The sequence below is a fragment of the Dermacentor variabilis genome, chromosome 4, assembly GCF_050947875.1.
Source record: "Dermacentor variabilis isolate Ectoservices chromosome 4, ASM5094787v1, whole genome shotgun sequence".
In the NCBI taxonomy this organism is placed as follows: domain Eukaryota; kingdom Metazoa; phylum Arthropoda; class Arachnida; order Ixodida; family Ixodidae; genus Dermacentor; species Dermacentor variabilis.
In genome coordinates this window covers 95,739,007-95,757,945 of record NC_134571.1, presented here as the reverse complement: position 1 = coordinate 95,757,945, position 18,939 = coordinate 95,739,007, and the positions used below count along the sequence as shown (strand labels likewise).

Genomic DNA, 18,939 nt, shown 5'->3' with positions numbered 1-18,939 from the left:
ACCCTCAGATCGCCCACTTTCTTTTTCGAGTAATCATCGTACCCTCGAAAGTTAGGGCAGTGATTGTCATCGATCTGCTTCTTGAGGTGCATGGCAGCCGATGGAGCAGAGTTTTCTGCCATTTCTTTTTGCGGAGCTCATCCGCGATTGCATGCGCTGGAAAGTCTCCAAATTCAGCAGAAAAGAACAATAATAAGCACGGACAGCGCGAGAAAGGCAGACAGCGCGTGCAAAATTTACACTGATTACTTTTAGAAAAAGGTACTTTTGGCAAATGATCTATTTATGCAGTCCCTGCTTGTGTGGAACGTGTGATCTAATTTCAAAGGCCAGTGTGATGACTTAGCATTGGACGCTTGTGTCATGTGGGGCGGCAGAGAAACGGTCCTTCGCGAAAGCAATGAAAACGGCTGTCGGCGAAACTTGGAAAATATCCGAGGGTTGTGCGTAAGGCTATGCGCGAGCGCTTACGATGGCCATCATGAACATAAGGCTTGAGCATGAGTGATAGTAGCGGTGGGCGCGTGTAGTACATTCCCTAACGCGAACGTTCTGTGCTACCGCGTCTTTTACCATTACACTGTATACCGCGGCTCTGAAACTCGCATGACGCGACCTCCAGTACCATGCACGCAGGCTGAGCGGGCAATCAAGCGGGAGCGCCAACGCACCCGCGGCAGCGCCAGACGTGCGCCGGAAGTGTGCGTGATTTCTATCCCCAATAAAACAGCTTAACCATGTGAACTATGTGTATATTTTGCAGGGGTGCGCGAATAGCAACTTTTGAGACCGCATCGAATACTGCCAAAGACAAATATCGAATCGAATAATGATTATTCGATTCGACAACTGAATCGAATAGGACATTATAACATACGTTATTCAAATTTCGCACACCTCTACTAGTATTTAATTTCCGGAAAACTTATCTCCAACGTACACCTGCAACCTTCGAATTTATAGCTGCTGTCCCCGTGATAAGAGTTCTACGACGGCAATATATTTGGGTAAACAACCACATAAGTGGACATCAGCAATTTACAGATGACAAACACTAACACTTACCCATATAATAAACATTCTTTATGTGCGCACATACGCATATTCATTATTTAATTGAGTGAAATCTATCAATTCAATCATAATTACTTATTGATAAAGGGAAAATCAGACATCCACCCATTCGTAGCAATTGCTGCAAAGGAAAAAGGGTTTCCTTTGTAGCAATTGCTACGAACGGATGGATGTCTGATTTTCCCTTTATTCATTACTTCTCTCCACCTTGCGGGTTTCCGCAGAACTACTGCATAATTACTTCTTTTACTCCTGTTTTTGTCTGCAGAGAATAATGTCACGCGCAAGCAGTATTCATCGGGTTGCATTCCTCCCTTCACGTGTCCGCTTGACGAATTCTTCATGAATAAGTTGCTTAAGTAGTGGGAGCACATGAAACGCGGATTATCTCTGTGTAATATGATAATTGCGTACGCACATTTGTGTTAAGTGCATCGTATGGCCATCGATCTTTACTAGATGATATAAATAGTATCCTTCTCAATTTTCCCTCACTGCCCACCCCACACTAATAGTGAGCAAAAAGCATGCACGCACATGGACGAAGGAATCGGAAATAATTCCGTGCCATGGGACATGAGGTAAATAGGCATGAGGCAACCCCAGCTTTATCACGTGACTTCATGTCCGGGAGGGATGCCGTCTGCCCTTCGACCGTGGGCAGTGAATACACATACTGAAAACCTCAGCTATTTATGACATCTGCATTCTAGCGCCCGAGCACTCTGATGACAAGCATGGCAAGGGCTTTGTCATCCTCGCCGCCGTTACGTAACTGTATCGCACAAGGTGAACATTTCAACTGTTCCACGGCATGCGGGCCTATCATCACTCGGCGTTCCTGGAAGTGTTCACCCTCTTATGCACTAGCTCAGATCAACGCTGCTTATCTTCGGCGATTGCAGGAGCCGGCACTCTTGCACAAAAACATGGCCGATGGTCTAGGAACATTTGTTCGCCACCGTAAACCCCCTTCATGTTCATGCAGATTGCAAACAGCGCTGGGCAAAAAAAAAAGAAAAAAAAACGGCACCTTTTACATAAGCGACACCTGTTTCGGGATGCATGAGGCTAATAGCGCTTTAGTTGGCTGCACGCAAAGCCTTTCGGGCGCGCATGTTTATAAAAGCACGCTTGGCACACTTCAAGGCGCGCAAAAGGGGCTCTGGGTGTTTTTAGTACCGAAGTAATGGAAACGAGTTTGCTGGGGGGCTTCTGAACGTATAGGGAAATAGGCATCAGGTCACGCGGCACATGCGATCGAAGCAAAACTGGTGTCAGCGGTGCACACAACTTTAATCTCTATGCACGAGCACGTGGTCCGGGGTAGCTCAATTGCAAAAGCGCTGCATGCGACATCTTCGAGCAGTTTGGCCTCGCCACCCCGCTGTTCGACGTGACCTAACGGTACCGGTGACAACCATTCTCTAGGAAGTCGCTCCATACACGAAGTCTTTTTTTTATTTTTACTTAGTCGCTCTGTTGTAAATATTTCGTTTTTACGCTATACTATCTGCCAGCTTTTACGCCTACTCTATTATCGCCCCCCTCTCCTCCACTGCTGACCGCTGTTCAGGTGTCAGCAGACTACACTAGACAGTTACTGCGGCCAATAGCAATTTCCTTTCCTTTCTATCTACGTGTTTATAGGCACAAAGCTACATATACCATTTCAAGCCTAGAAACTTCCTCGCGCGAGTCCGTACTTTGCAGAATGCTAAAACAAGAAAACGAAAGGTAGACACTAGGAAGAAAAAGAAACAAACTAGTCACTCAAGGTTTCTATAATTCTTAATCTGTCTTTATTGTTACAAGTTTTGTGTTTCGCCGAGGTAGTGAGCACTGAAGTTTACAGGCCATCTACCGAGGCGGTTTTCGAAACAGCGGCCCGCACACACATAACAGCCACGTAAAAAGCGGCAGGGACGAACCACCTACCGCGACTATAGCCACCATCAGCAGCACTAACCATTTTACACGGAGAAAGTATCAGCGGGGAGAACGCCACCACGCGCAGCAACAAAATAACAATAATGCCAGGCACAGCTCGTCCTGAAAAGAAGCGGGGAGGATGCATTTTCCTCAACTACATGCAGCAGATCACCTGTTGCAGCGTCGCAACAGGGACAGACCGGAGCATGCTGCGACGGATAAGATTGTTTTCCTTTTCAAACTTTACCAAACTATAGACATTTTCATTGGACGAGGAGGAAACTGCGCGCGGCGAGCCTTTCTTCCTCTCTAACTTCTGCGATCTGGCGTGGCGCTGCTTGAAAATATTGCTGTCGCGTGCTGCGGAACGATTTCAAGATGTTTTAGATCGTACTTTGTGAAGTTTACGCAATGTCCATTCATATAAGGTCGTCAGTGAAGCCTTTCGGTGCATCGGTAATTTTACAGTACGCGGAAATACCTCTTGGGGGCGCAAACGTGCGACGCGCATTATCAGCCGCGGTGGGTGTATGTGTTGCGAACTATTTTGTGTATATCGGTCTTAATTCAACGAATAGAACCGGCGTCTCTGTATCACCAGCATGAAATTGTAAATCTGCTCACTACACGATCGCTTGGCGTAGTGACTAAAACATGAGCGAATGCTCGTGTACGGTGAACCTAAGGCAGCCACGAAACATCTAAGCGGCGGGTGCTAACAAATGTTTGGGATACACCGGCACCGTTCAGACGAATTTCAAGTCTAGTAGGCTTGAAATCACTATATGTCTACGCTAGCCTCCTGCATGAGGCCGATGGCGCTGCTCAACACAACGATCACTGCGTTTGGTGAACCAGCATGATACATATAGTATAAGCTATGTGCTTCGCCATTGCCTTTTTGCCCTGTAAAGCCATAATATCCGAGATGGATCGCATAAAAAGAATGTGATGGCTATTTTTGAGGACAAAATTTCCGTAATACGTGTAAGTGCGCCGTGGTTAGAATGGAACGAACACAACCGGAAAAAAAAATTCGGTTATCATCCTCTTTCTCGAAAAAAGAAAGAAAAACGGGCTAACGCCGCAGTACGACTTCGCATAGTCACGCCGCACGAAGTTTATAGATCTACAAACGTTGATGCCGCATGCTTGGGCCATGCGATATATAGAACAAAGATATCTGTAATCCAGCACCTACCACTGCTTAGGATGCTCGCACAGTTCGTAAGCGGTCGCTTTGATGGGCAAGTATAGTTCATACTGTAATGTATACTGTTATTATGAACCAAAACTCTTTTATTCATGGGTGGAAACCTCATCCACAGAACCAAGGAGCCACGCAATGTAATTTGCTGCTAACAGTTTGAACGCTTGTCAAAGTATAACAGCACAGCTCAGGGCTATCGTAGCAGAACGGTGCCCACGCAGTTACGATCGTCGCGTATGTTTCATTGCTCCTAAACCGAAGCTGAGAACTAGAGGATAATACTGCAATAAGGTCACATTAACGAGTGTAACTTTCAGAAATGCACAATTGATCTTCGAGGCTGAGAGGCTCAAACATGCGCGCACACATCGCGCTGCGTGCTCCGTCCGCCTCAACGACAGCAAAAAGTCCAGCCATACCGACTTAAACCACTTCAGTACCTCTCACAGAACTGTTTTCCATGTAGAAGACGCCACGTCGTACTAGATAGACCTCACGGGCGCGAAAGCAAAGCACGGAAACTACCGCCGAGCGTATACCTACCATGCAAAACGGAGCGCTCGCCCAAGCCATCATGATGACTGCCCATAGATGGCGCCACTGTTTTTTTCTTGGCGTCCATGATGAAACGGTCTATACCCATAGAGTTTCATATTAGTATTTAGAAACTCTATGGTCTATACCGAATGAGACAGTGGCGGCGCCTGGCGGGAGAACCTGAACTACAGGCAATTACAGCTTGTGGGCTAATGTGGCGACAGCTAGGGAGCTCCAGAAGGTATTGTGCACATTTGACACGGTGCAAAGGTCGAAACGCGCACGGCCGCTCGATGGAAAAGCGCCGTGAAAGGAGTTTCTCGTGTCGCGTCTTCTCTGCCGCGCTCCTGTCATGTATACACATGTTCTGAACCACCCCGACGCGGTGTGCCAGACAGCAAAAGCAGCAGTGGGAAAGTCCAAGAAAGAGGCAAAGAAAGCTTCGCTTTAATACTTTGACAAATGTAGAATGAGTACGTGAGAAATGCTCAAGAAAACAGAAAAAATAAACAGAAGCTATGCGCGATTGTATTCGAATGAAACACGATTATTTTAGCTGGCACAGTGTGCGAAGTCACGTTCCAGAAAAGTTTCTTTCTTTCTTTCTTTTTTTTCTGACGCTGCGACAACTGAGCCCGCGCCCGGCCCGGGCCCTACACTACTACAGGCGGCCCGTTCTGGCCCGACGCTAAAGAAGCCCGAGGTCTCCTGGCCCGGCCCGACCTGCAATAAGGCGACACCGACACAAAAAGAAACAATATCAGGAAAATCAGTTTATATAAATGACCTTATAATGTTGAACTCTTGCATTCCATATGACAAAATCGTGAATATATACAGATGCAACGCGCGCACAGAATTGTTATTCTAAGCTATTGTGCAAAAACAACAAGTTGTCCATTGATGAAGCTTGGGTTAAGGCAAGTGCGGCGCTCCTGCATTATGAATCCGGTAGCGCTGAAGTTTCGTTCACTGCTTGAACTGGTGGCCGGAATGGCTAATAACCTCTTAGCAAGAATAGCAAGTTTTGGGTACGTGGCTTCCTTAATTGGCCAGGGCCCTGCGTGGCAGCCTGGCCCGGGCCCGAGTAAGAGAATCTCCAAGTGGCCCGAGCCCGGGCCGGGTCCGGGCTTTCGGGCCGGCCCGAGCCGGTGCACAACTGTAAGTTGATCACACTTTGTAACGTTGATCCGCGTCTCTTTTTCAGATCTATGTTCGCTAACGAAGAGCAGGCGTCTTTATTTGCAGTAGGAAGAGATGGTCCAAAGGTGTGGGCGCGTTCGCTAACAAACGAGACCTTCATTTGAGGGATCGTCAGCCGTTTGTGCGCAGGCGCATGTAAGAGCGGGCGCGATAGAGAAAATCTGGGGGCTTTTGCTCCTTTGCCTAGGCAGTACGGAGGAGGTTTCTTAGCGCCTGTTGTATGCGTTTGCCCCCTAGGCATGCCGGCATGTGGTGTCGAGTTTACGATCCGACGCTGGCTGCCCGCCCGCCCGGTGAAGCAGTGGGCACGGACGCCCCATTTCGTGATCGCTGTGTCTGAAGGTATGTCGGACAAACTTTCTCGCACCTGTGGCGCTGGTGCTGAGTCAGTCATGCCGGATTAAACCTTTCGTGCTTCTTACGGCGCTCCACCTTCAAAAAAAAAAAAAAAAACGCAACTGTTTTTTTTCCGGGGGAGCAGTAGGGGCCGCAGTAGAGGCCCGGCCTGCTCTCCTGGTGCAGTATCTTCTCTCTTGGCAGGCTTTTCGTATACTGCTTTGCGCGACTTTTCAGGTGCATTTTTGAGCGGTCTCATTTGAGTGAAATAAACGCACCGTCCCTTAGCAACCGCAGTTAAACGCCACTGCCTGATGGGACGCCGTGAGGATAAATTGGCTTTGCGTCTCGGCCACGTTAGGCAAGGTTAGCGTAAAAGGCGTTAGGGTGGCGCGGCGTATTCTCACAGCGGTTACGTCGTGAGGATTATTGTCTTTTCCTCTCGGCCAGTGGGTTTGCTTAGGTTACCTTTAGGTTAGCGTAAGAGGCGTTAGGGTAGCGCAACGTATTCTCATAGCAGTTGCAGGGGCGTCGAGCGTCACCGGCGGCCTTTCAGCCACTTGCGTTCAAACGCGGTTGCTAAGGCGCTCTGACTTCTAGATTTTCAATGTATGCGGCCTGGCCTCTGCTACGGTCCCTGCTGCTCAGCTGTGGTCCGGCACGACTGGCTAAGCAAGAGCGCCGCTGGTCCAACACAGCGGTCGCCAAATGGGGCGTCAGTGCCCGCTGCTCCATCCATTTCACCGCGCCGGCAGGCAGCGTCCGAGCGTAAACCAGCTCGACCCCACTTCGCAATGCCAGCACGCCTAGGGACAAACGCGTACAACGCGCGCCAACAAACCTCCTCCGTAGTGCCTACAGTGCCTAGGCAGATAAGGAGCAAAAAGCCCGCCCGCTCTTACTAGCGCCTGCGCACATACGTCGGATGATTCCTCAAATGAACGTCTCGTCGCTAACCGTGTTTGTCGTCTGCTGCGTGTACCGTTTAACGGTGGCTGTGTGAACGCTCCCACGTGACTTGGTCGCAATTCGATGCGAGCGTCACCCTTGGATGGGCAACAGGTTGGGGCCACCTTTTCGAGTGAGTTTTGCGACTGACCTCATCCAGTCATGTTGAAAACCGACGGTTAATTAATGACTCTCAAATTCGCTTCCGCCGCAGTCAACCAGCAAAAGCATAGCCTTTAAGATCTGCATTTAAAATTTGAAGAGCCACTTTATGAGGCGCGAATTTGGTCACCTTTTATAAAAACCTACTTTGAATTCTTTAAATTTTATAGATAGTGTCAAGTGTCACACTTAGCAATGTAAACTTCAAAATGCAATTTTCCTGCAATATTTGATTAGAAAACAGTACAGAGGTTAACGAGAAAAAAACGTTTTTTGAATATTTTAAACGAAATAAGTTATGTCTAAATTCAAGTTTTATAAGGTGGCGTCCTCTAGATTTAAATTGCAAATCTTAAAGGCTGTGCTTTTGCTGGTTGAATGGGACAGTTATGATTTTAAGCGTCAAAAATAAGTCATCATAGGTGTCGAGTTTCAGACACCACTATATGCACGTCCCTCTAGAGTACACAGAACAGGAAATTTCTTTATACACATACACAGAACCGAATGAAAGGGAGTTTGACATGGTTTCTGTGTGCCGATGCTGTTGACCTCTTGACTTCGCCAACTTCGCGGCGATTTGTGGACCACCATGATCTAGGGACAAGCAGGAAGTGTGTCTGAGCGTATGGGTACATTTAGGACTTTGGCTGGGGACTTTTTTTGAAAGATTGGCAACGTTGTATTGAACGCCTGTGGCTACTTTCGGTTTCCGTTAGCTGCTGTTTTTCAAGGTTACACGTCGCGTTCTTCGAAAGTACGCACGCCGACACGCTGGCAGCCATTGTTTAACATCTTCAGTCTCACAGAGGCGAACGCACACACAACGATACACGAAAGAAAGAAGACGACGACGAAAACGGACGAACGAGCCTCGAAGGGTTTCGAGTCTCTGTGGTCTCAACTATGCGCGTTGTAAGCCTACAGCGGCTACGCTAACCTAGCGGTGTAGCATGTTCCACCGGCTTCTTTATTTGTACGCAACACGGGATTAACGCATATCGGTAAGTACAGATATCATTCAATGGCTGTTCTGACGCAAGCACGCCGCTGTCAAAGTGGCGTTGACCTCGCATCTTGCGAGACGTCCCTGTAGACGTATGCTTCCGCGTCCCTTGATTGGCACATAGGTTTCTTGAACTTATGCATCAGCCTGTCCGCTGATGCATTAACGCTGGAATCAAGTGAGTGCTTACTATAGTATATTCGCATCGAATCTTGTTGTTCGTAATGGTTTGTAACGCATCCAACGACATTTGGTCGGTACTGTGAATTGGACCGCCTACGAGTCGGTTCTAGCGAATTCACCGCATCTGTCTACCCCACATTCCACACTGCTGCCAAACAAACTTAATTTGGGTACGCGAAAAGTGGTACGATTGATTTACATTGTCATTCATATGCGAACAGTTGTCGAGAGGTTTAGAATTGCGTTCATGCCGAGTTGTTTGACAGCTAGTTTGTTTTGGTTATGCGTTCATTTTATCTCATCTATTTTAGGGCGCAATGGAGGTTCAGAAGAAACAAGAAGTCGAAACGTTTCTCCACTCTGTCCTCAGTTGCGAAAAGGGCGGAATTCCGCTCTCTAAACTGCAAGGTAAGATGAACGAATCTGTACGCATGTTCAGTGCCGTCTGTTCTAATTTTATTGCCTTTTTCTTTCCTGCCCGAAAAAGGCAAATTGAAGGCGTGCGCGCCCTGCATGTTCTCGCAATGCGAAACTTCCACGACACATTATTTACGACCATTGATGTTTTGGTTCGAGAGGCGCGTGTATTGGAGAACATTCATATGTTGAGGTAGCAGGGCACTAACTGAACATACGCGCGTGGAAGCATCAATCAACAATGTTGCAATTTATACATGTTGAATACCAGAGGGGAATGGGTGGGGAGGTGGCATGTGAGCATGTGCTGCGCCCGTGTGTTGGTGTTGCAGCTCCTAAATTCAGCACAAATGGTGGCACTATATGTATGAAAAAAAAAAAATCGAAGTTCCATACTGACATATTGTGGCGTGGTTTTCAATGTCCAACTTTAAGTTTGTAAGGAGCGCATATTCTGTAAAATGTATGCATAGTTACTGTTGGACTAAAAGGCAACAGAGCTCTTCATGCTTTCTGGCTTATTTAAAATACCACGCTCAAATTTCTTCCTACAGCACTCCATAAAAGACAATACATATAGCCTTGTTTGTTTATTTGCGAAGTGCAACAGAATGGTCACATTTCTTTTTCCAGAAGAATACACAGTTCTGATTGGCAGCCCTATACCGTTCCAAATGCTTGGCTTTGAAAAGCTGATTGACTACATAGAGAGCATTCCTGATACAGCTGCTGTTCGAAAGTGAGTGTTGCCTCTCATATTTTTTGTATGGTTTGTACATTTGTCCTCTCTTCAGGTCTTATAATGAGCTTTGTTTCAGCATGTTTTCATGTCAGAAATTTGCAGTTTGGCTTATAAGCTTTTGAAACAAATAGCATGGCATACGAGTTCAGTTAACTGGCTATAACTTCACAATGCAGTGTTTGTTCACCCCCTCAACACAAGGGCTTTGTTATAAAGTGCGCCTACAATGAGTGTGTACGGTAGTACAAGTGAAACTTGGAGTTGTGCTCACTACAGAAAAAGTTCAGTGCATCTTTGGTCTTACCAGCAGTGCAGCAACTGCATGTCCTTGTGATAGTGGTGGCTACCATATTTTTGTTCGTGTAGCATATGCCAGAAGGGCATGAACCCGTGCAGCTACAAATACTTGCCAGTGAAATTTTCCCTTTTAAATGGCTTCTTAGCTGGGTGTGACTGTTTAACTCTGCTTGAATTTTTCTGAGATTGTTTGAAGGCTGCATATACCTAGCAGGTTTCAAAACGGGTTTGCGGCACTGTATTGCTGGAGTGCGACACTTTAAAAAACTGTATGAAAGAAAGGGGTGCATGTATGGCTAGTTCATCATCCTTAGACTCTTTCTTCTTACATAATGGGGAGTGCTTGTAAATTAAAATTATGTGATAGGCATCCAATGAAAGAAATATCTGGATAAATTGAGCATGTCCCTGTTGTTCAAAGGGTGAAATGTTTTCTGCATAGGAGCTAAATTTTCATTTTAGTTTATTCTATTGATTTGTTACCTAGTTAACTGATGTATATCTGTGGGCAATTATGTCTGTGTTAATCCATAGCTTTTGCTGTTAGGTCAGCTGACAATGGGACCATCATTGTGGAACCTGTGTGCAAAGCCACCACTGCTCATGTATCCCAGCTTGTTGCTGGTCAAAAGATTGCTGCCAAAACAAAGCCAGCCAGGGTAAGCATTTGAAGGAGCACTTTATTATTCAAATTTTGACCAAACTCAACTACACGGAGGAAATGGTGTACTTGTAGATTCTGAGACAGCTGATGTAGCTGGGTTGTCCCTGTAGCCAACAGTAATTACTGCAGAAATTAACCAACAGAAATTACTGCCAGATTACAAACTCTGTCTTAGGAGCATTGTGAAAACATGTCACTTTTGTTTAGCTGGCAGAGACCATCAGGCAAAATTTGTTGGGTGTGTTTACCATGCGGCAGAGAATGGAGAGAGGTCATCTGTGGTACTTCCTCGGAGATTGGCACCCTCTGGTCAACAAGCATTGTTGTGCTTGGGCTACCATGTAGCAGACAATGGGTCTCTAATGATTATCCATCCCTGACAGTACTGGACTGCCCAAAGGGATGCTTTCAGCCAATGAACATTGCATATGTAGCGTCTCTAGCGGTCCTGGACAGTCCAGTATGACAAATCGAAAAAGCTCAATGAGTGCTCACATACTGCTTGTTGTAGAAGACTAGAGGTGCTCATCCAACCTGAGAGTCCTTGTCACTCCCTGTTGTCTACAGCGTGGCACTGAGAGCTGTGAACTTTTGCTCGGCAATGGAGGAAAGATGCCACCATGCGTGGTATGGTACGTGTTGGAGTATTGACATGGCATTTCTAACTTCAAATTTTTTGCTGTAAATGGTGGTCCAAATTATATATATATATATATATATATATATAAGATAGCAAGCACTCGTGCATGCACTTTAAATAATTTGCTATGATACTTGTTTCTATGTACCAGTTTCAGTACTGAGGATGTGGATGTGTTACGATGTCATGATATGCTGGCTTGCTCTGTTCCTGTGATTGCTGCAGCTGCCACACATTTTCACATGCTGAAGAAATGTGCACACTTTTGTTTGCTTTTAGTGAGCAAAGTCATCATACCCAGTCTTATTAGCCCTGAGAATGAAATGCAGATTTGCCGCGAGCACCGCTCGCGTGACATGAGGGCACAGACTTGCGCCTGTCGTCTGCAGCAGTTCGGGTGGTGTCTGGGCGCTTTCTGCAGTGTTTTCGTTTGTTCGCTCTCGTTCCCTCTGCTTGTATACTTATGGCGGTCGTCTCAAATATATTTTTGCAATGTCTTCGTTCGTGAAAATTTATTCAGAGAGCTTATTTCTTAGGCGATATTACAGTTCTCAAAGGCAATGCTACAGCACCAGCTGAAGGAACCCAGACCAGCCCATTGCGGGTTTTCCATGCACAGATCGGCAACTGCAAAAATTTTGCATATATAAGAATCCAGTTATGTTACCACACCTGCCACTTTGCAACAAGTATGCCACAAGCGCTGCCTATATATGACTTCCACAACAGTTACCTTGATTTTAATGTGCTAAAACAGTTTTGCTTATGACAAGTGGTTCATGGTACAATAACAAATTTTTGCATTTCTTCACAGAAATGCTCAGCAGTAACACGAGGACTTAACTAACACTGCAGTTTAGATTCTTCCAGCACCACTTGCTTCTTTAACTGCTTCTCAAAATTAGGCGGTTCTTCACACGTTTATTTTAAGTAGCGGTAATTTGAAGTAAAGCTAATTGAGGCTTACAGCTGTTAGCAGAATACGAAAAGGAACGTACCAATATATAATCCATTTTCCATGCTACATGTCAAACTCACTTGAGCAATTTACTGGTGTTTGTTGCTTGAGGAAAATACGTGACAAATCTGTTTGGCGAACTGACACAGGCTGCTTGGCCCAAATATTTTAGTGAAATATGCCTTTTGGACCGTATGGCTGCTGCCAAAAAGAAGCCGAAACATCATTTATTAGTAGTATGGGACATATTGGACGATATCATAATTCCCCGGTGGAGAGTCAAAAATCAAGTGAAATATCTAAGGCTCGAGGTGTCTTGCTTATGAAGGTTTGCGAGGTTCTCTCTTATGTACTGACAAAGAAAATAGTTTTCCATTTGTATACTTAAACAACACTGGATCAAAACATGGTGAAGGAGAAGGTGCTTGTATTTTCCTTATCAAGTATACTTTAGGCATTGCAATTGGCACTGTAAAAACTGCTTCATGGTTTCAATTTGAAGTTGTAGTAAACTGATGGGTTTCGCGAACAACTCATTCCTCGCCATAACAACAGTCTTTTGTTACCGTTATGGGAGGGGTGTGCCATATTGTCGATAAAGGCTACTGAGGGCCACCATGAAACATTTCATCGCTTGCAATTGATTGGCTCTCAACCTTTACCACGAAACTTTTCTTTCAGGTGATTGCTTCTATGGTACTTGGGAATTAACTATGTAAATACTATACATGACACGCCATTGTGCTAGCAGCCATGAGAAATTTGTTTTATGGGGGTCTGTTTCAGAGAGCGGTGAAAGTAGCAGCAAACTTTTTCATACAAAATGCACGCCTAACTCTTTCTTTTACTCTTTAATAAAGCGGCCATATTTGCCTAGAACAACTCACCAGAGTAATAAGAATCATGATGATAGTTTCGATGGGCAGTGTCTTTCTAACACAGATAACAGGTTGCCACCAAATACCGCTAATGGAATGTTAAGTGTTTAGTGCAGCATTATACATGATTTTGCAAGTTGAATTTTGCAGACATTCTTTTTACGCAATATTTATGGACAGACATGGTGCATATATGCATTGCAAAACCAGTAGGCCCCTTCAACACTACATAGCTTGCGATATCAAAACCGCAAATTTTTTTTACTCATGCACTTTTGAAGAAGGAACTGTGGTACAGGCATAGCAGCAGAAAGACACCGACATATCCTTCAATAAAAATGGCTCGAGCCACCCATAATTGAAGCATACACGAAGGGAACAAGCGCGCGCGGCAGCCGAGCGAGCCGGAGTGAGCAGCGTCCTGGCCGTGACGTTACTCGCGAGAGGGCGCCACTCCAAGTTCTCGCTGCTAATTCCGACACGGTGTTGGAAAATTTAGCTCTGTGTCATGACGTTATGATAATGACACAGAGATATCAGTACTGACATCACATTCATTTACTTCTAACTTCTTGTGGAAATGAAGGTCCATGGCCTAAAAACAATAAAAAAATTACTAGTAAGTCTCAGAATGCCTTAATAGTTTACTTTAAACAGCCTTCTACAAACCAGTTTTGGTTTCGTTAACTCGTTAACCCATGAGGTGGTTGCGTTATGAAGTCATGACACAGAATGTGGTCACTTGGGAGGAGAATGTCACAACATGTTGGCATTTGTTTTGTATCACTTATTGGGTCCATCATGCTTTCACTCATTGTGTTGCCCGATGTAGTAGCATAGCTGATGAGTGAGTAAGCCAGTGTGAGTGCCAAAATGCTATGTTCTGCTCCTACGTGACCAAGGTTATGCATCGTGATGTCATAACACAGTCACCTCTTAGGTTAACAGAACTGAAACTGATTCATAGAAGGCTATTATAGTAATTTATTCATTGCACTCTTAAGCCGGCCAGTCATTTTTCTACTGTTTCGTTTTTGGGCCTTTATTAACACAAGATATTAAAAGTTGAGACTGTCAGGTCAGTACTTCTTTAAGGCTTCAGCCTTGTTGTGTATTCAAAGCTGCCCATAATTGACCCATGTTCAGATCTAATGTTTTATCACCCTTGCAGCGTCCAAGCAGGCACCCTGCACCCAGAACTGGGCCCAGTGTGAGGTTTGCCAGCTATCAGAGCAGGCTGGACAGCCAGAAGCCATCCATCATAGCAGCAACTTTGAGCCCCATGCCGCTACCTCCTAGGAGGACTCATCGTGGGACAGGCAGAGGGCTGCCGCAGCTGGTGAGAGCCCTCTGATAAATAATTTTTTAGCACACACTCCTTCAGTTTGCTTTTGTATAGGGCGTGTGAAATTGGTTTCAGATACTTTGCAAACTGCATTTGCCAACCTTTCAATGGGAGTGCAGTGTGGTGAAAGCTGATTATGATAAGCTATGCTTGTGAGAGCGAAGTAAAAAACACACTTCCTTTTACAAAGGCACTTGTTAAAAATGCTCTCATATTTTCAATACAGTTTACAAATTTTGGCTTGTTCTAAGATATTGCAGATGTTGTATCGGGTTTTATGAATTACAAGTTCCACTAGCAAAAGAGTATTTAAGGTGTTAAAAGATGGGGCAGCGAGAGATTGCAAAATATGCGCCCAAAACAGAATTTGTGGTGGTACTTGGGCTGCCCTCCTGTGGCAGTGCGAGATGCCATATACCAGAGAGGTACTTGCTTTGAGCAAGTCTATTCAGAAACAGTCAAAATTGGCAAGAACAAAGTTGTGCAACAAGTCACTGGGGTCTAAAAACAGTGTTGCTTGTGACTCTGCTGTTTCAAGTGTGCTGCCACTTGTGTACTGTGTCTAAAGATAAATCATTGTTAGTAAATAATACATGTATCTCACTACAGGGTGTATGCTCAGTGCAAACTTGAAAAAAAAAAAATGTGCTATCCCATTTCTTGGGGGTTGTGAACACAATATCTTTACGTACCGTCTTTACACGATTGTAAGTTGACTCGAATGTAAGTCGACCCCCCCATATCGTGTGTGACAGGAAAAAAAAAAGAAGAAAGGCATATCTGCAGACACATTCCATAATAAAAATTTACTAGTAGCTGGCATGGGCACTGGACTACTCATCTTCACTTCACGTCTGGCATACAAAAAATTGCGAGCGGCAACATCAGTAGCCACATTTACATTGATACATTAGTGTACCCTATTCATATGCCAGTGCTTGTAATACAGCTAAGATTTGCCTACCCTTAGCGGAAACGTGCCATATTAGGATTTTAGCGAAGACAAATGCTGCAGTTTTCGTAACATGCCCGCCATGTCTTTCTATGTCCATCTCTGCTTCTGGCCCCTTAAAGTTTACATCGCTACATTATTGCCACAAACTTGCTGATATTAATGATATTGTTCATTATTGATATGGAATAAACTGTTTCAATGCATGTAATATACTCGCGAGAAGAAAAAACAATCGTGTTCGGAATGTTCGGCTTGCTCCGTCGGCTGCCATTTTTGTTTTGATGTCCTGCACTGTTACTGCGGCAGCCATCTGTTTGTCGACCTGTTGTCATCCCACAGTAAATGCGGGATGAATCGTTTTTGTTTGCATAAAATTAACCCTGCCTAATGATTCTACTCCTAAATTTGCATCACTAGTTTTAAAAAAGATGAAGTATGATCGTTATGTGAGTAAATATGGTAAGTCTTTTTTTTTTTTGCTTTTTTCGATACAACCATTTCACCATTTTGATTGGTGCATTCAAAAGCTTATCATTTTGTCTGCAATAATGAAAGAAGCTAGAGACACTGGCACAGCCTGCCACATTTGACAATTGTCGCCAGGATAAGGAAATGCACAGTTTGCTGCTGTCAAAATGTAGGGAAATGCGTGCCAATGATTCAAATCTGCATCAACCAATAGGAGCGCTCACTGTGTATGCATGAAAACGGTAAAGAACGGCTATGCAAGTTTATCTTTTCGCTTGCTTCTCTTGCTTTTAGTTTTAAACAGTGAAATAGGCCGTTGCAGCTATCTGAAGCCCCCATCTCTCCTCTTTATGATGGTACCAAGACAGCAGCATTGTTTCAATGGAAAGTCGCACTCTCCGCAGTGCAATGGGACCTCCAGAAGCCTGGTTTACCACCTGATTTCTGTCGATGGTATACTAGACAAGTGAAATTTTCTCGACTTCTACTTCAAATTTCTGTCTAATATGTTCTCACGTGGTAAAGGAACACGTGAGAACTGCAACAAAGATAAATGAATTGGAGGAGCTGATTAAATCAACAATTAAAATGTTGAGTCTCCCCTCAAAAGGTTTTGCGTTCAAACAGAACAGTGGGCGGCATTTCCTCTGCTGCCCACTGTATGGAAACCCTGATGGTAGGACAACATTAGCCAATGTCCTGAAACCAAAGAGAAGGAACATGGTTTTGGAACGTTGTTTATTAAACAGAGTTTAAGCGGCCAAAAATGGTTCGGATAACATCTCGCACACCCAACAAAATTGAGCATGACTAATGAATCTTTGCCCCCCAATACAGTCGAGCGTGAGATGACTGTGCGACATGTGCACGAAGTGGCTGTCCGGTACGGCAACATTGGTTGAACGAGAGCGCATACTCTGAAATGCCATCGCGGTCATTCCCGCACAAAGGCTCCTCCGCATCGATGAAATCACAAAAGCCAAGGAAAGAAAAAAAAGAGGAGCCAGTGATACACTTTCCTTGGGACACCAAGACATACTTTTTCTCAAATGCAAAGCTGTCTTTGCAAGAAACCCGTATTGGGTTTTCTTTGTAGCTTTGTGCTACATTCGAGTGGATGACATTTTTTCCTGTCATGAACTTTCCTCCATCTTGAGGGCTTCTGCAGAAGTGATTTGCCATGGTGAGGAGTTGCCCTGTTATGCTACCCTCATGTCACCTTGGCTTATCATTATATGCAGAGACAGCCATCTACGAAACCTGGCTTCAAGTACGAGGTCCCTCCCAGGTGGCAGCGGCCAAGCAATGGGTTCTCCCCGGTCTTGGGGTCCAACAGCCCACCAGGCAATGGTGTCGGGGAGCCTGTGTCAAGGGCGCCCCTGCGCATGCCTCGAACAGCCTCTGATGGTTCGACACTGCAGCCTGCAGCCACGCCGATGCCTCCACCACCTCCCAAGTTGCCCACACCGCCGGCCACGCCACCTGGTAAGCATGTGAGCCAAGAGCCCTCTTGCTCTTGCACATCAGCATCTGTGCTGCACAGGCTTGCCTCCAGATTATCGTTTCTCTGCAGAAGATCTGGCAGGCATGAAGGAAACAATGAACGAAAAAAAAAAAACAGTGGATGGAAATTGACATAGTCTGGTGTCTGTGTTTGTTTACATATGGCACAATGGGAAATTGAGAACTCAAGCAGGTAGCACAATACAACCAAAAGGAATTAAGCAGGCAGTGCAAGAAAAGAAGGTGCAATGTAGAACACAAAATTATTTCACAGTGTGTTCTAGAATTTGATGTAATTTTGTTCTTTAGAAAGGCAACCTAATATAGAAAAAATTCTATATGTCTATTTGTTCACAGTATTATTTGAAATACGTCATTTGAAATACATCTATTTGTTCACAGTACAGTGTCACAACATTGTATTTATATTGTTCAGTTTGTCTTGTTTATAACAGTGTCAGTGATAACTGAACTGGCACTGAACCTCTCAGTGCCAGGATTCACTAGTCTGTATGTGCAACAGAGTCAGACTAATTTTTTAGTCTTATTGTGTTGCGATTTATTACAACAAAGGTGCATTATGGTTCCCTGGCTAATACAGCTACCAGTACAAACAGAGGTACTTGGACCGATTATGACCTGCAACACAACTAAAACCAAGAGCAAAACGAAACCGCGTTAATGTTTATGACAGCGTAACAGAGGATAAGAACAAAAAGAATGTGCAGGCGAGCTGTTAGGCATTGTAAAAAAGGAAATCTGGTCTATTTATTGTTATTCTGTAGAAAAAACAACAGTGTTTTGACATTTGGCCATCCTGACTGAGTCAAGTCATGACTCGGGACATTTACTGAAAAGTCAATACTTTGCTGCAAGATTTGGACGGTTAGAAACCCTAATGCCAATTGCAGGTGTAATTCCAACCTGCACTGCGCAATTGTCACGAGCACTCGTGCTATTTCAGCCTACTCAAAGCTCTGCCAAATGTTTCTTGGCCTAGAGAAATTTTAGAACTACTATAAACTTTTATAGAACTTTTCCTCCATCACTCCGTGAAGTTTCAATCAGCTAATTCTTAGCATTTTCTCACAGTTGTTCACAGATTTTGAAAGCACTCTGCAACTCCTCAAATAACCCTTTTCAATATTTCTTTAAGTGTTAATGAGCTACTCGCAACGTTTGAGTGATAATCAAGCAACTTTTATGGTGCTGCTATAGCTACATATACATTTTCCAAACTCCAGCAATTCTCGTCCCAATATATGCCGTTTGATTTTCCTGTAGTAACTGTTTAAATGTTGCATGCTCTAAATGCTGGAATTTCTCACCAGGCTGACAAAACAGCACGTAACAACACATAGCAACCGATGTTGCAAGATACTCATTGCTTGCATATTTATACTGCCGCTTCAAGTGGACTCCATGAGTCTGTTCAAGTCCAGTTGTAACATGGTCCCAGTGAAAGCGGTAGCCACCGTATG

At 44.7% G+C, this 18,939-nt stretch overlaps 1 protein-coding gene across 3 annotated transcripts in view; it reads left to right on the top strand.

The window, feature by feature from the left end:
* Window positions 1–7,104: 7,104 nt before the first annotated feature.
* Window positions 7,105–18,939, top strand: part of LOC142579535 (tudor domain-containing protein 7B-like) — a 116,451-nt gene continuing 104,616 nt past the window's right edge. The window contains exons 1-6 of one of the 3 annotated variants that reach the window (XM_075689856.1): window positions 7,105–7,373; window positions 8,903–8,999; window positions 9,642–9,747; window positions 10,595–10,706; window positions 14,359–14,526; window positions 17,197–17,440. In XM_075689856.1, the coding sequence (XP_075545971.1) occupies window positions 7,344–7,373; window positions 8,903–8,999; window positions 9,642–9,747; window positions 10,595–10,706; window positions 14,359–14,526; window positions 17,197–17,440 (757 nt within the window). In that variant the 5' untranslated portion in view covers window positions 7,105–7,343. Of the gene's footprint in view, window positions 7,374–8,079; window positions 8,407–8,489; window positions 8,587–8,902; window positions 9,000–9,641; window positions 9,748–10,594; window positions 10,707–14,358; window positions 14,527–17,196; window positions 17,441–18,939 lie in introns of those variants that run through there. The other 2 variants (XM_075689857.1, XM_075689858.1) reach the window with 2 other exon arrangements.